Below are 16,902 nucleotides of genomic sequence, written 5' to 3'. Positions count from 1 at the left end.
TACAATTGCCTGCCTCTCTGTTCTCATTTCAACTTTTTTTTTCTTCTCTCTTAAATGTATTAGTATAAATCCAATTACATGAAAGCAAATCTGATGGGCCAGATCACCCCAGGTGTAGCTCCACTGAAGCAAAATAATAGTGTCACTGTATGCCAAGCTCCCAGGTCCACTTTAAGTCTGCTTAGCAGAAAATTATATTAATTTTCTAAAATGGAGAAATATATTACACCAAACTCTCTGTTTAAAGGAACATCTGTAATTTTGTCAAGGGTATGGTAACACTTCAGCGCAGCCCGAAGACTTATTCAGAAACATGTATACGTGACTCTGCAATCTCGTGGTTGATTCAGGAACAGATCTTGTGCTTGGGAGAGGTAGCAGATTGAGAGCTGCAGAGACAAGAGACCTTTGCTTATCCTCAGAACAGATTGCTAAATTCAAAAGCTCCCTCATACCCTCTTGCCACTGTGTCTCAAATCTCATCTGTGGGATGTACTTGCTGCCCTCCGTCAGCCTCTGCATTGTCTGCTCAGCCTTGTAGAATAAGGGAAAGGTACAAAACCTATCTGTACCAGTGGGCTTTCCTCTCCAGGGAATTTAGAGCAAGATCACAAAACACTGTGGAAAGCACTATATTACCAGCATTGCCATGATGGTACTGTATGCATTTCTTCTTCTCCATTGCCATGAGACAGTCAGATATCATAGATCTCATTCAGTATGCTTGTATTTATTGCTTTATCCTTAATTGTATGTATTGAGGTTATTTGCCCCAAACGTTACAAGTTTTGCCAGGTTGAGCAAAAACAGAAGGTCTGAATTTAACTCAAAATTCAGTAGCTATCCTGGCCCCAACTTGAATTGCAGTTTTAAGTGGTCTGCAAAAAAAAAAAAAAAAGCAATTGTTTTTCTATACTCTTTATAAGATAGCACCACTAGTTTCTCCATTCTTAATCAGATCAAACCCCTGCTATTTAGCAAAAAAATACCTTTTGCTTTAGGGTAAAATGCTAATCAGCCTAATGTCTTGTATAAAGTACAAGCATAATAAGCAACTTTTATAGTATTATAGCTGTGTTAGTATGATCTACAAATTGCAAATAAAGCCAGTCAAGCCACAGAAAACTCCAAATTAAAAGTCTTTTCATTAGTATGGGAAGTTGCATGGAGGAAAACTAGTAAGCTGCTCTTTATTTTATTTTCAATATTGTTATTACAGCTTTGTGACTTTGTGTGTTTATTTCAGTCCATCCCATGCACTACAGAAATGTCAGGTGCTTCATTTTGAAGATGTCAAGATTTTAAGTAAAGACACCCAAATCCTGCAAACGTTTTGCTTAATCTTGTGTGCCACCACAGAAGTCACGTGCAATTTGTCCTCATAGACAATAAGCATATATTTATAAAGAACTTCAGTGCTCCAACAGAAATTAGTGACAATATCCCTTCATGTAAAATAGCATTTGCATTTCCATAGAGATGTCTTAGTCAGCAGCAAAAATATTGTAATGGGTTTAGTGTTGAGAATCTTCTGCTTGCATGTTGTTTTTATTTTTACTACTTGCTTTACTCAACATCAAGAGCATGGCAAAAACATAGGCAACACCAGGGACAATTTACCCCAGTACGTTCTTTTGCCAATCTGCTTTCACTTTGGCCTAAACCCATGCATTTCACTTAATGCTTGATCCCATGCATTTCACTTAAGTCATATTGTGGAAAAAGAAAACTCAATATTGTAAGGCAGTGAGTCCAGATTTTAGTGGAATAAAAATAAAAGCAGAAAAAAGTACTACAGTACAGCCAATTCAGAATTTGGTTAGGGCTCATTTCAGAGAGAACAAAACAATGGCAGGTGTGGGTCCAGCAAACTCCACCCTGCACAGACGGAGTTTTAACAACTGAATCAGTTAATATTAATTCAGGTGAAGCTGTTAATGAAAGATTACAACTTTGATGTACAAAAAGGTACTTACATGATAAATACCTCCATCTGTCACAAACACCATTTGTGTGGAGGAAATGGTTAATGCCAACAACCGCATCTCCTAAATACATACTGTGGAAAGCCTGGCAATGCGAACATGCTAGGGAAAGAGCATCAGCATGATCCAAATGACCACAAACTACCTGAATGCAGTTGTCCATCATATTACAGTACTATTACACCATATGCTGTACATTGACAACTGGGAAGAGCTTATTCCTAATTTCCACATCTAAGATCACAGTAAAATTCCTGTCAAATACTGAATCATAACATATTTTGCTATAGCAATCTCCTACAAGCACAGTCTCTATACAGTGCCTGTGAGGGGGAGCTCTATATGTTTACAAGTATTTATACAACTGCATCATTTTCAATTAACTGTATTAAAGAGAAACCCTCCACTCAAATCCAAACAAAAGCATTAAAATGTTTTGCTGCACTTTGGTAGAATGAAAGATACTGTAAATAGAAGGATTCTCCATCTTGCACTAAGTTATAGTCAAATAGACTCATACCTGTTTTCTATTCAATGGCTCATAGCGTAAAGCATAACATTTGCTCCTCATTACTTCTAGTTGTACATGTTCTCTACCAAAAAAATAAATAAATAAACAATTTTTTTTTTAGGTTCAAGCGCAGAGCTCCTAATAAAATAAAAAAGAAAATAAAAAACAAAACCAAAACAAGCTCCTTTATTTCAGATTCAGTTGCCAAATCTTGTCTGCTGCCTGCACTCTTGAACAGGAGCAAAAATGTTTTGATCCAGCCACATCCAAGAGCATTTCTAGAGCATTATTAGGAAAAAGCAGAATTAAAGCCATCCCTCAAGCAGAAGCTTTGCCTGCAGATAGCCAGAATGCAGCGCTCACCCTAAGAACAAACTTAGGACAAAAAAGACATAGCATGTTATAGGGAAACAGACAAAGCGAAGAGAAGACAACCAGAATAGGTGAATAAGAAAATAGGAGCAACTAAGGGAGCAAGTGCAAAAGAGAAAGGCACACTTCAGCAATTTTCAGCCATATTAACCAGCTGGCTGCTAGGGAAAGCAGATCCCAGGGACTGGTAACCAGATAGCCCTACCCTACTCGCAGCTGGGGAACGAACCAATCGCAAATTAGAGCTGCTTTCCTTCTCCAACTCCCCAGGGAAGAGCAGCAGCTCTTTTCCAACTCCTCCCCCACAGTTGCAGCAGCCCTGCAGGTGCTCAGGATGCTATTTTCAGCCATCCACTAGCAGGTGTGACTCAGGGTTCTGTTGTTTAAAAGCATTCAAAGGCTAACTTGAAGTGGGAATTCTCTTTCACAGTATTGTTGTGTATTCACTATTATGTGCAAAATATATTAGCTCTCCCTATTTTTAATTTTTTTCATTCACTTTTAATCTACTATTCTTTATACAGTGAATCTCACAAAGCTTTGGCACGTTTGCAGAGCTCAGGATTTTTATGCAGTACCTACACCCATTTTTAGTGCAACACCCAATCTGTTACAAGCAAATACACACTTTCCCCTTCTGTATCTTCTCTCAGCAGTCTTCCTGCTGACCATGATATTTCTGGATGCAGAAGTCTGTCACTTTCAGCCCATACTGTGGGTGGCTCTTGTAATTGCCTTTATTCTACTTAGGTTAAAATGACCTAACCATGAGAAAAAGAACACAGAGTACTAGACTAGACGTTGTTGAGAAATCGGAGGTCAAATTTTCTAGTATGAGCTCTGCAGTGAATTTCCAAATACCTGATTGAATATGGTGCAGATATAGCCCCAGATAAGAAGGTATGTAAACACCTTGTTTTCTTTCATGTTTATAGTGTCAGCATGCTGCTGTGCTCTGATAACTGACCTGGAGAGGGTGTCTTCTTTTAAACCCCAGTGGCATGGTCAGGCCCACTATGCATTCCCCTAGAGTACACCAACTCTGTGTATATCATACCATTAATCAGTTGAAATCCACGGGAAGAGAATGATAGATATCCCAAAATATTCTTAGGCCATGTTAGATGAAAGGCCATGTAAACACACTGTGACAGCATGCGCAACCTCTGGCCACTGATGATCTGTCCTTAATCCAACCCAAGGCAGCAGTGATTCCTATTTGCATATTATTCCCATTAGCAGACCGTTATCCCAGTGAGAGCACACTTGTGGCAGCAAAAGATGTGTGCTCTCCTGTTCCACCACAGGGACCATTCCTAGCCTTGTATGCACAGAAAGTCACACACAGTGGCTGCCAGAATGCAGCAAACGTGTTTCAGATAAACCAGACGCCAGGTGTCTTTACAGGCAGACTTAATCTGGTGGCTGACGTAAACTCTCACAGACATATAAAATAGCTTGAGGGAAAGGGAGAGGAATCACTTTAGACACACGCATATATACTTAAGTCTTAACTTCTGTGAGCATGCACCGTAATTGTGTACATTTGGGAAATTTTACAGTAAAAACTGTGACAGCAAAAAGAACACTGCTACTACATTGACTTTTCCCCTTTGTCTTCCCTCCTTCCAGAACCATTTCCTTCCCTATGTTCCACTGTTCACTGATTTCTTCTAATCTTCTTCTCTTCCTGCCCTCTGCTATTTTTCCTTTTTCCTCTCCTTCCCCACAATTTCTTTCAGTTTCTCCTTCAGCTTCTTCTTGCCTATCTTGAAACACAGTTCTGCTACAACCACCCTCACTCAGGTTTGCAACTTGGTGGCATCAAAGACCGGAAAACCATGGCAGGAAGAGGTGTTATTCCAAATTTCTTTATCAGAAAATGTTTTAGTCAGAAGAAACAGCAAAAGAAATAGGATTGCTTTAGGAAGGTGAGAAAGTGCCATTTGGGAAAAGAGGAAAAAAGCAGAGAGACTTGATGCAATTCTGTACGATCATGCTACCTGTAGATCAAATCACAGTGCATTTGTTTGCCACAGGTATTAAATGGAAAGTGACAGATTTTCAGCATTTTATCATTCATACATATGTTCTGCTATGATCAGATGTACTGCATGACTCTTGTTGAAGAATGCATTAAGACCTGTGTGACAGGCATTTCTCCATAGGTTGTTGCACTGTAATTTCTACCTCATGTACATATGTGTACATGCACTTAATTACCTATTAAGAAATATTTCATATGAAAACATATTATTTATGTAAACAGTAACCTCTAAAACAGTTTTTCACCCAAAGCCAGACACATAAACTCAACAGTTTCCAAAGTATCTTTGAAAACTCTAACTTAGCAGTAGTAAGTCAGACTCCAACAGCAAAGTGAATTATCTTCCCCTAGTCCTGGAGTGCTGCTCCTTTAGTCAACATACTTGCACACATTTTGTGATAATTTAAAGACACCAAGAGAAAAAGTGGCTGTGGTTAAAATCTGGCACAGGAAATTATCATAAACATACTTCTCAATATTTTTTTTGTCTAGAAAGTGACATAGCAGAAGTTCCCGCCCTTGACCAGATCCTGCCAGCCTCAATGCAATACACGTGTTCTTACCTACAGAACTTACAAGCTAACAACTGATGATGATGTTTTAAGTGGAAAAAATCCAGCTTAACTATCAAATTCCACATACTTCTTGTCCAGGAGAAATGTAAGCATTTCTAAGTTGACACACATATTTAGGAAATTATGACATAACAAGTACAGAATATCATATGTTATATTTAATAGCAATAGAACAGATCTGCACTTTGGGTATTACTCCCTCCCATGCCACTGATGAATCACTGTAACAGTCTTTACAGGACAAGCTCTGTGTGAACTCCAAACCAAAGAGAAATTTGAGTCCAAACCAGGCAACAAAGAGTAAAAAAACACACCTCTGTCCACCTTTTGCACAAAATAAAACTTCTCTCTTTTACCAACTAATTAGCTTTATGTTACAACTAAACTAGAAATATTAATATTCAGTTTTATAATGCTGTTAGTTTTATTTTCTGCACATCTGTTTCCCTGTTGGAACTTGTCTTTTATACTCTTTTCTCTGAATAAGACACCCAGCTCCTAGCTTTCAAACTTCTCTTATATCCTTCTTCTTTCTTCCCCGTTTCAACCAGCAAAAACAACTTTCTCAGCCTCTGGATTGCCCTGGAAAGGTTTCAGTTTCATTTCCTTTTATGTCTGTATAGAATCACACTTGGTAAATAAAAATAGTAAAATAATACTGAACAGTGGTCTAACCACTCACCTGTTGCCTAAGCAACAAATAAATTAACCTGGGAAAAAAAAAAAAAAAAAAAAAAAAAAAAAAAAAAAAAAAAGGAAAAAAAAACCAACCAACTTAATTCTCTTCATGCTGAGACAAAGGGAACATATAGTTCAAATTACCTAATGAAACACACTATGAAGTGAAGGACACAGCAGGTACTAAATGAAAGCACAGAATGGGAAGGAGACAAGACAATAGCACATTTTCTGTATGAAAGGAGAGCCTTACCATCCTGCTGGCCCTGGAGATTCTGAGGACTTTGCATTCTTTCTTCAAGATTTGAGCTGAGGTCAGAGTTCACAGCTGACATCCTCGTAGAGTCACTCATATCAAACTCATCACTTTCTATAGAGCTTTCATCCTATAATTTGAAAGTTTCAGAGACATGTCAGAAAATGCTGGATGCTGTTCAAATTGCATGTGAGGCTCACTCCATTTCATTTGTCCCTGGCATGGAATATATTCATGCTAATGCTTGTGTACATAAGCAAACAAGCAGAGCACATAAAGAAGAGCAAAGAACATGCAGCACTTATGTGATATGTTAGTCTGACAAATGCAATTTGATCAACTGTGACGACACTCCATTACCACACTCGTAACTGTTTCCATAGCATTTTGTAAAATAGGGTTGTAACTGGAGACCCTACGCAAAGTCCTTGTTAACTCAAAACATGGTTGAGTGTTCTCCATAGTCTGTACCTGAATTCCTTATTTTTCCCAGGCAAGGCAGGTAACCCTGTGATTTTCACTTACAGTAAAACATTTCCAAATGATCTAAGAAGAATCCACAACCAAGTTCCCTCAATGCAACTTCGCCCCTACACCGCTATTATGTTTAAGGAAGCATCCGTGAAAATTTTGAAGACTGTTTATCATGCTCAAATGACTCAAAAGTCAGTGGAGAACTGAAGTAATACAATCACATGGGAATCACTTGAAATTTATTCTACCTCACATATCTTTTATATGATTTATCTATCAAGTCCAATTACAAAATCTCTACTAGAAATGATACAAGCATGCAAAAAGTCCCAATCAGAAAGTCCCGTTACAAAACTGTTTGAGACCTAGTCCAGAATATGTTTATATACAGGGTTAACGTGTATATAGTACGTTTAACTTCACTCATTTCAGTCCCACTGCATCCACTCACAGATTAAAAATTTAGCTCTCATGAGTCTTGTTCTGAAAGCTGCAGTGGCAATTCAGAAACCTATGGCAATGTATTTTCAATAACAACTTTTCTGAAATAATTGCTCCTATTGTGAATAAAAGCCATTTAAAGAACATATAGAAAAAATAGTGTCCACTGAGGATTAAAATACTTTTCCAATTTATATGTTTTTATTATTATTATTATTTGCTTGGTTGTTGTTGTTTAATTAAAACAAAACTATCTGGCAGAACTCAGACTATTTTTATTTGGGCTGCTTATCAGAAGTGACCTAAAAAAATGGCAACATTTACAACAACTTTTTTTTATTGTGCATTTACTGTGAACTGGTTTCTACAGATGCTAATATAGTTGCTTTCTTCTGTCTAAGCACTTGGACCTTAAGTCAGTTCATCTTGTGCATCTTAGTGTCATTTCCAGCTTGTGTGGGCATTTCTCTCATTTTTGGAAGCAAAATTTCCTGCAGTTGCATCTCTTGTTGAAAGAGGATGGCACTGCCAAATGCCATCCAAGAGTAAGAGAGGGACAATATGCAAGGTGATACTGCTCTGCACCATCACTCCAGGACAATGTCAAATATTGAAACAAACATAGCTTGTTTCTAAAGTTCTAATTAAAAAAAAAAAAAAAAAAAAAAAAAAAGAATGGAAGAGAGAGGGATTCTCTTGTGGGCACTTTTTTACCTTGCCTGGATGGGGAAGGAAACACCTCAGCTACAGCACAGTAAATATCAAGAACATGAGAGCTGTGCAAAGCTGGTGGCCACCAAGCTCGTGCTCCAGACAGGCGGGGTCAAGATACACTGTGATCTGGTGCTGGGATTTAGCAGAAATGTGTGCTGCTTTCTCAAAGAGCGAGATCAGGACACAGATTTCTCCAGACCTTCTGGAACACTGTGACTCTGTTGAAGCACAGTGGTATTTCTCATTTGTCCCTGCAGGAGTCAGCAAGCAGTGGCTTTCATTTTCTAATTCTGAGGTTGGGCTATATATGTGGGCTGCCAATCAGGCAACTGATACTTGAACAGGTATAAAACAACACCACACATAGGCAGCCTATTTGCCTATGGCAGTGTGTAGAATATCTCCACCTCACTCTATGAACTGTGTAGAAGTTTTTGTACAGGCAGGCGTGGGGAGCAGAACTGGTGGCCACTGGCCTCTTTGTACCAGTTGCAGCACCTCTGTAAATTCCCACACATAGATGAATTCTCCTTTTAGATTAAGCCTGTTTCCCTTTTGTTGATGGCCTCAGATGAAAAATGATGAATTGAGAATGAGAGAATTTGGAGACTTTCAATTGCTGTGCTGGCTCGTTGTGGCATCTAAGTTCACTCCAGTCTCAATTCCGCCCCCACCGTAAGAACAGAGATGTGACTGATGAAACCTTGGAAACAGAGCCTTCTTACAAACCCAAGCACAATTTCAAGTGTATGAATTCTTTCTGCTTTGCAACATAATATTTTCACTACCACTTCTTTCTCAGTGTAACAAATGTATAGTCCAGAGCAAAAAATAAATTCTTAGCAAAACTGCTTTGAGAAAGGACATAAATGATTATCTTGAGGACTTCCTTTGTGTCCAGGAAAATATAACGTGACTAAAATGTATTAAAAACTACTTTTCTCTTCATTAAAACAGTACTGCAGATATTTCATACACAATGAGATCAGAGCTACAAAACTTAGCCAGTCAGGGAGATACCAAGCAATGCTGCTTCCTGCTGCCCCTGTATCTTTGTCACTGGTTCATCTAGATGAAAAAACAGTTTAAATATCAGTCACCAGGTCAGAAAGACTATACCAAAACATTTGGGCTATAGAGGCACTGTGGCAGAAGGCCCTGATCCATCATGAGTGCCTGACCCTACTGTGGGATGAGTAACTGTCAAAAAGGGGAAGTGGGGAAACCAAAGAGTCCTTCAACCCCTAAGGCTACTACAGGGATAAAGCCTCTTACCTCCTGCTGCTTGGAATCCTGCTGTCAGATTCCTGTAAAGGGGCAGCACACAGAAGGGAAACTCCATAGGAGGGAAAGAAGACTAGGCTATATTTGTGAGTGAAGAACTCAGTAAGTGATCTCTACCCTTCACAATAAAATTTAAAAATAAAAATAAATAAATAAAACAGGCAAAAGTGAAACAAAGATTCCCACTATGGGACACTGAATAATTCATACATCTCCACCAGTAGCCAATATCTACCTATTACGAAACAAAACCTAGCTGACTCCACAGAAGTCAAGAGTCAGTCGGAGTCTCTGACATAATCCAGCTGCTAAGGTTGTTTTTGGTTATTTTCTTTACTCAAAACAATCTTGTAGTAGTCAGGCAGAAGGACACAGCATGTAGGGTTGCTTTTTGGCTGGCATGTAGCGGGGCTTCTAAATATTTGGCAGCTCAAATGGTAAATGAACACATTTGTAGCAAAATGAGTTTATTACAAATAACGTGATAGCTGACCTCCAACTGATGAAGTACTTCTTAAGATTCGAGAAAAATCGGAATAAATCACAGAAATTATTTTGAAATAAAATAACTGCAATTTGACTTAAGTTCTCCCTGAAGAAACTTAATCAGCCTACTTTTTTCTTTTTCCCTTCTATTTTATTTGAAGTTTCATGAGAAAACTCTACTCTTATTTATCAATAAAGCAAGCTTTTTGCCTTAAAGATTGGACCTGATGTGGCTAGGGCTTCCCACCAAAATATATTGTATCTGGCTACTAACCTGGAGAGCACCATGGCATTCATTTCAACTGTAAATTGTATCGCTTTCAAGAAGTAAACAATGAAAGTCACTCCTGAACATAACACTAAGGCTATACTCAGCAGCCCCCCTCATCCTTTCTGGTCATTGAAAGGGCACCCTCAGGTTCTTTGAAGCAGTGCAGCATATTACCATGGAAGGGCATTAAGTCGTGACATTTTCTCTCTGATTACTGATTACTTGCACACAGTCTTGGTTTGATATCCATCACTATTGTAGCAAATTATAAAGATGACATCGACATCAACTTTCAGTTCTGTTTCTTGGCTACCACAAAGATAAGCATCAAAGAATACATGAGAAAAGAAAAACAAAAGATTTCAGTTTGTACCTCATCTTGCTGTGAATTTAGTAGCTGTAGCTTCATGTGTTTCATATAGGCCATAGTAATTGGCATATTGTAATCAATCATACTGGTCACCAGTGTTGGTGGTTTCCCATTATCTGTAATAAAAATATTTATTATGCATTATATGTTAGTTGTGGAGGCTACTTCAGCCTACTTTGCAGTCAAAGGCAGACAGTTATGTCATTCAGTTCTAACTTTGGCATTTTCAATTGCTTGTAGGCTGTGCAGATGGAAATCTCCTAAAGAAAAATGAAAATCAAATTCAAAACCTGAAAAGTGATGAGTTCTTCTATCCTAAATGACTACAACACATGCATCCTATCTATTCCTTATGTTTAAGCCTTCATATAAACATTTCCATAGCAAAATAAACGATTTCCTCCAGATAAAATCATTTTTTCTATCGGGGGTGCATATGGTATTACACTCCATCCTTAAGCAAAAGCAGAAGATTCACTACCTTCCAGCTTAAGTAAATGAGATTATCTGACTTACTGAACTGTTCCAGTCTACCAAATTTTTATGAACCTTCACTTAAGCAAGGAAAATATAAATGGTATTAGAAATAAAATTACTTTACATCTCACTGTTTGACACTAAAACTACCTTTATGATCTGCTCCATCTGGGTTTAAATGCATTCTTTTCTGGCACTCTGAGCAACTCATTAGAAATCGTGTCACCGCTTCTCTCGGTAGGAAGGCATAGGTCTCTGAAATCTGAAATGAATAACAAAATATAGGTGTTATTGTATAAGCTGATTGAACATGATTTAACAGAACTGATCATTATGTTTCCAAATAAGGCATATTTTCATATTCTGCCAGGAAGCACAATGAAAGCATGTTCTGCATACTATGTAGGATTTCAAGAAATATCTATCCAATCTGCCTACTTATCATCTAATGGCTAATGGCAAAATTTCACTTATATCACTAGAACCTCATTTTCTGTTTATAGGTTTTTTTACAATTTCTTTTCAGCGAAAAGATTCATGCATAAATGGCATCCCATGGAGGATTATTTAAAAAAAAAAAATCAAAAACGCAACCTTTTGCTTATAACTAATTAAAAAAAATGTTTATCTTGCGTGCTCTATTAGTATTGTGACAATATGTAGACAGATATAGAAGCCTGTGTATGAGTGATGATAACACTCTCTTTGCAGTTCTAACTTTGTATTTCAATTTTTTGTGAAGATATTCTCAAAAAGCTTCTAATTTTGTATTTTAGGGCAAATGAATTATTGCCAGTTATAGAATTTAGGACTTACTCAAATTTAGAGATTCTGCTTCACCTGGAGATACCTTGCAACAGATTCTGTTTTTTTCCTTCTTTCACTATAATCACTCTTTGTAACCACATACTCAACATTTTAGATATGGATTATTATTTTTCCTTTTTTTTTTTTTTTTTTTTAAACAAGAGAAGAAGAAGAATGTATTTCTGTTTTTAAAAACTGTGTTTTTCCTGCTTCCTCAACAGGGATATATATATCTTTGTAGACATTTTTGCCTTGCTGAAAAGAACTTGGAGGGGAAGGTGCCAAGTTGAAAACGAGCCAATAGCATACTCTGATCACAGATAAAATAAAATCGACTACATTAAACATATGGCCAACAGATCAAGAAAAGTTAATATAACTCTCTACTCAGTGCTAGTAAGGTAGCAGCTGGAATACTGTGCATGGTTTGCCCCTCCACAGCTCAAGAAGGCATCTGAGAAGACTGAGTGGCAAGTCAAGAAAAGTTACCTGATTTGCATTTATGTACCTTTACTGTAAAACCTGCAGCAGGATTCAATTTTCTATCAAGAGGCTACGTTGATCAAAGTCTACACAGGAAGTTCAGAAAGGCAGAGATGGGATGTAGGAAAGTATGCAGAAAGATGGAAAGGACAAAATACTTTCTTTAAATGTATATAAATGGAATTAAATATGAAATGCTGTGCAATTCATTCAATGGTATTTCTCAAAAGGATGCTAAGATGAGGGCAAATGGCCTGTTTTATCTCACAGACATACCTTCTTGGCTGCTTGTCTATGTTGAAAGTTACACTTCCTAAAACTCCATGAACTGAAAGACTCTACCACTGATGAATTTAGTAAATAAGTGAATTTTATATTAGTGCTTCTTCTTGCAATATCAGCTTTGTCTATAAATATATGGGAAATCATGCATTGCAAAATAAGACTGTGAATTATACCATCCTGTTCGTGCCATTGTTGTTTGAGCTGTTTATTGCTGCCAGGTTTTGTGTATACCATAAATCTTATCTGGGGGGGCAGAAAACGGGATTATTATACGAGCAAAATTTGTTCTGTGTTGAGAATTGGTACAGATTTTCTCTGGGCTGAAACAGTTTATCTGGAAATGAAGGCAGTAGCTGAAACTCTTTAAATGGGAAATCCTACCAAAAAAGTTATTTCAGATAATTTTCCTGTTTTTTATGTCACTGAATAAATGTTCATTTACCTTCCTATATTCAGAAATATTGCTCATTCACTGTCCCTATGGAATATAAAATGATAGAACTTAAAATCAGCTAGAACTTATCATTAAGAAAATTGCTAAGTGCACGTATGCAACAACCTCTCTCTCATAACATTTAGCACATTTAGCACTGTATTGAAATTAATGGAGCTTACCCATGGATTCATTAGTTACCTGCATTTGATAGGAATGCTCCATTTATTCCAATCAAACATCTCTGTCAAAATTCCAGTTCTGCTCAAACAAGACAAAAATTCTCCATGGAAAGCAAGTGAGCTAAGTCCCAGATTCAATAGGTATGCTCCACTGACTATAAGGGAACCAGGTTTTATAACTAAATTTATCCACATAGCAGATGCTTGTGTCTCCAACTTCCCACTGCAACAGGGTTTTAAGGATGCCCTTCCATAAATAACATCAGTTTTCACCAACTTCCTCCCCTGTTTACTTTTGTAATTTGAATTAATCATTTGCAGGCCAAGATTTCAGCTTGTTTAAATTGACGTTAAAACAAGAGACTCACAACTTTCCTTATTCTTGCTGCTTGAATATATACAAAGATCTATTTTCAGTTTTCAGTACCAGGAAGATTTTTAAAAAACAACCCTCACACCTCAGCAATGCAGACTCCCTTTAGGTTTTCTCGTTGAAGAAGAGCATCTCTATTTCATGAAATGAAGATAATGGGTTGGTAACTCTGGCCATGCTCTGAACCAGCTGGCTTAGAACCACTAGCATCCTAAAAGCTCTCTAACCAAATCCCTGGGCAGCCTGTTCCAATACTTCACCATGCTTTCTGAGAATTTTTTCCTAACCTGAACCTCCTCAGCACAGTTTAAGGCCATCACCTCTTGTCCTCTTGCTAGTTACCTGGGAAACCAGGCCAACTCCCACCTTGCTACATGTGGGGGGACCATTGTATCCCCCAGAGGACATATATCAAGCCTTTCCAAATGTGATCCAACAACAAAAGCCTTCTAAGTCTGGAATTGGTCTACATCCTATCTATTGGATCCCATGCAGAATTAGAAGAGGGAATTAATCCAGTAACTGAGCATGTAATCTGATTCATATTGGAGCTAAGTGAAGTATGCCCTAACTATCCATGAGAACAAAATTGCCTTCCCATTGCATCACTGCAGGCAGAGAAAACGGGCAAAGTGAACTTCATGTTCTCCAGTGTTCAGATGATTTAAGTGCACGGTGTTGTGAAGAGAAAGCTCTCAGAGCTCCATTTTTATTTGGAAAATTAACAAACACTAAATTGAAGGCAGATTTTAGGACACATATGGCAGAGTAGGAAAGACAAGTGTGAGGAGAGAGAGTGAAATATTGCAAGTGAACCTATTAACCCCTAAGGAATTAACACAGAGAATGTATGTGTAGTCTGGAAGATATGATGTGTCAGAAATGAGAGAATTTTTGTTGTGCATGTATATGTTTTTAATTAAGGATGATGAGGAAAGGGAAGATGATCCAAAGAAAAACTGAAAGAGGAAAGAGAGACATGTAGGGAGAAGAAAATGACAATCTGTCCTGGGCCAACAGCCATCAAACCAGGTGGCAGAAATTGGTTTCTTGATGACAGGAGTGCAAGCCAGACAAGGAAGGTCCTTTCCTCACTTCAGCAAGAGGTCAGGATAGAAGACTGACGTAGGAAAGCATATATATTATTGCTGAGAGTTTTATCAAGAACTCTCTACCCTGATATATTGGGAAGAATGTTTTTCTCTCTCATACACAACTTTACCTTCACAACTCCACTTCCTCCCTACATAACAGGACTATCTTTCTGAGAGGGGGGGAATGCGGAGCATTTGTTAGCTGGTTCTCTGCCAGGGCACTCAAAACTTGTCCTTTGGAAAAAGAGAAAAAAAAAAAAAAAAAAAAGCAGAAACAAGACAGAAGGATAAAAGTGCACAGGGCTTGGATGTTTCACCTTGCACAAAGGACTGGTGCAGATACAAGTATGTTAGTGTGTTAAGACCCTGCATAAACCTCATATTCTTCTTCTTTCCCAAGCACAGTTTAGCCCTGGATGAAGACCATTGAGGCTGCAAACTTTCTTAATTCTACTTGATTGAGGAATTTGTACTGGAAGGAAATGATGTTCTTCATAATGTGACCTGTCAAAAAATTCTTTCCAGGGAAAACACATTCAGTGTGGTGCTTAGAGGAGATTTGCAAACACATTCTTTGTTCAAGAGTGGAAAAAGTCACTTTGTGTTTTACAATTTGAAGAATATTTTTCTTAGTTTGACAGAACAACATCTATTAATGCAAGAACTGGATGAAGAACAGGACTCCAGATACTCCCCGTACCTAATAGACTCCTGTTTTTCCTCAGATGTTATATATTTATGTACTGTTTCTGATGAGTCTTGCCTCTAGCTACTTTCCCTTGACACATCAGTATGTCCCACAAGTTTTACAAGCCTACTTCTCTTCCAGCTCATCATTCTGCTGCTCTTTCTTCATTCATGGGCTGGGAATTTTATTAACCAACCCATTTCTCCTGAAACCCTTGCTTACAACTCAGGCTCATTGCTGCAGTGTTTCATGGTGTTGCACTGTGGCAATGTAGGCTCAACAGGCAGACATTAGATCATTATTCACATGTAAAAATATTCAAGTGCATGCAATTTCAAGAGTTTAAGGTGGCTGCAAGACCTATGCAATCTATTCTCAAGTAGACACTTAATTACAGGAAACTCTCCAGATGTAATACACAAAGGTGAGGCATTTACTCTTCATAGTTTATTGTTAAAAATGTCATAAATACATATATAGTTATAGATATAGATAGATATACAGTACAACTGCTGTCCTTGGCACCAAGGAACACACTCCTTTCCCATTCCCAGCCAACTGTACTCCTGCTGAGCCAACAGCTTGGCCTGACCTTGTGTCCCATAATCCTGCCTTGTGCAGGAATTATCTCCCTCAAGGCCCTCCTGTTTGTAAACTTCCTTGGGAACTGTAGAAATAATCAAAATTACTCTGATGAATTTCAATACTGCAACACTCTGGATATAATTTAAAGGCATGACAACTCTTGGTTTCATTTAACACGTCTAAGTCAAGACTTTTTTTACTAATAGAAGTCTACCTACAGCTATGCTGGCAAAGAACATAGCCTATCAATCTTATATTGTATACAAGTCAAGCATGAGCATGAAACCTGCTAGTTAAATGGGAAGTGCACTTTTTTATAAGTATTTTCAAGGTTACTCTACCAAATCATCGACACAGAATTTGTACAGTTCCCTTCTCACGCATTAGTGCACGGAGAAGAATAGAATGGGAACTCATTCTAATCTTGAATATTGAAGCACAGATCCTTTCTTAACTAATCTGTAGGAACTGTGCCAAGAAAACTTAAATTTTGAGTTTGGTACATTGCTGCACCATGAAAATGTAAAAGTTCCCTTCCAATATGTTGCTTTTTTAAAATTACCAAGCACCATCTCCTATGTACCTTCCTGTGCAGCACCTCCATAGAAAGTTCCACAGAAATCAGTTGCAAAAACACCAGTGACACAGTTGACATTAACAACTCACTTAAGATTACAGAGTTGGTAATTGAGTCTGTATGCTGTTCTGAACATATTTTTAAGAGAGAAATACCAATATCTTTGAGTACTCCAGCAACTGGAGGGGACACTATCAAAAATGAAAAAGGCTCTACCAACTCCAAATTTGTTACTCCATATAAATGCAAACAGTGGTAAATTAAATTACTTCTGACAATTTAATTACCTTTCTAACCATGGTTGAATACTATTCAAAGTCCTGAATAAAGCAGTTTCTCGTGCATATATAAGCAAATTTTACTCTCGAAAATAGTGACTCGTGCATATATAAGCAAATTAATTACTCAAAATTACTATACTGCAGTCCTTAGAGCTGTGCCATGTATTTTTTTT

The 16,902-nt window shown here is 37.7% G+C and overlaps 1 protein-coding gene across 7 annotated transcripts in view; it reads right to left on the bottom strand.

The window, feature by feature from the left end:
• The window catches only part of NOL4 (nucleolar protein 4), a gene marked incomplete at both ends in the record, with an annotated part of 182,687 nt that overhangs the window by 127,457 nt on the left and 38,328 nt on the right, over positions 1–16,902 (bottom strand). For 4 of the 7 annotated variants that reach the window (XM_079533563.1, XM_079533565.1, XM_079533568.1 and 1 more), the window contains 3 exons: positions 6,422–6,554; positions 10,468–10,580; positions 11,092–11,203. In XM_079533563.1, coding sequence (XP_079389689.1) covers positions 6,422–6,554; positions 10,468–10,580; positions 11,092–11,203 — 358 coding nt within the window. Of the gene's footprint in view, positions 1–6,421; positions 6,555–10,467; positions 10,581–11,091; positions 11,242–16,902 lie in introns of all 7 variants that reach the window. The other 3 variants (XM_079533564.1, XM_079533566.1, XM_079533567.1) reach the window with 1 other exon arrangement.

This window comes from Tetrao urogallus (genome assembly GCF_951394365.1).
Source record: "Tetrao urogallus genome assembly, chromosome: 3".
Lineage (NCBI taxonomy): Eukaryota > Metazoa > Chordata > Aves > Galliformes > Phasianidae > Tetrao > Tetrao urogallus.
This window is presented reverse-complemented; position numbering and strand designations above follow the sequence as displayed.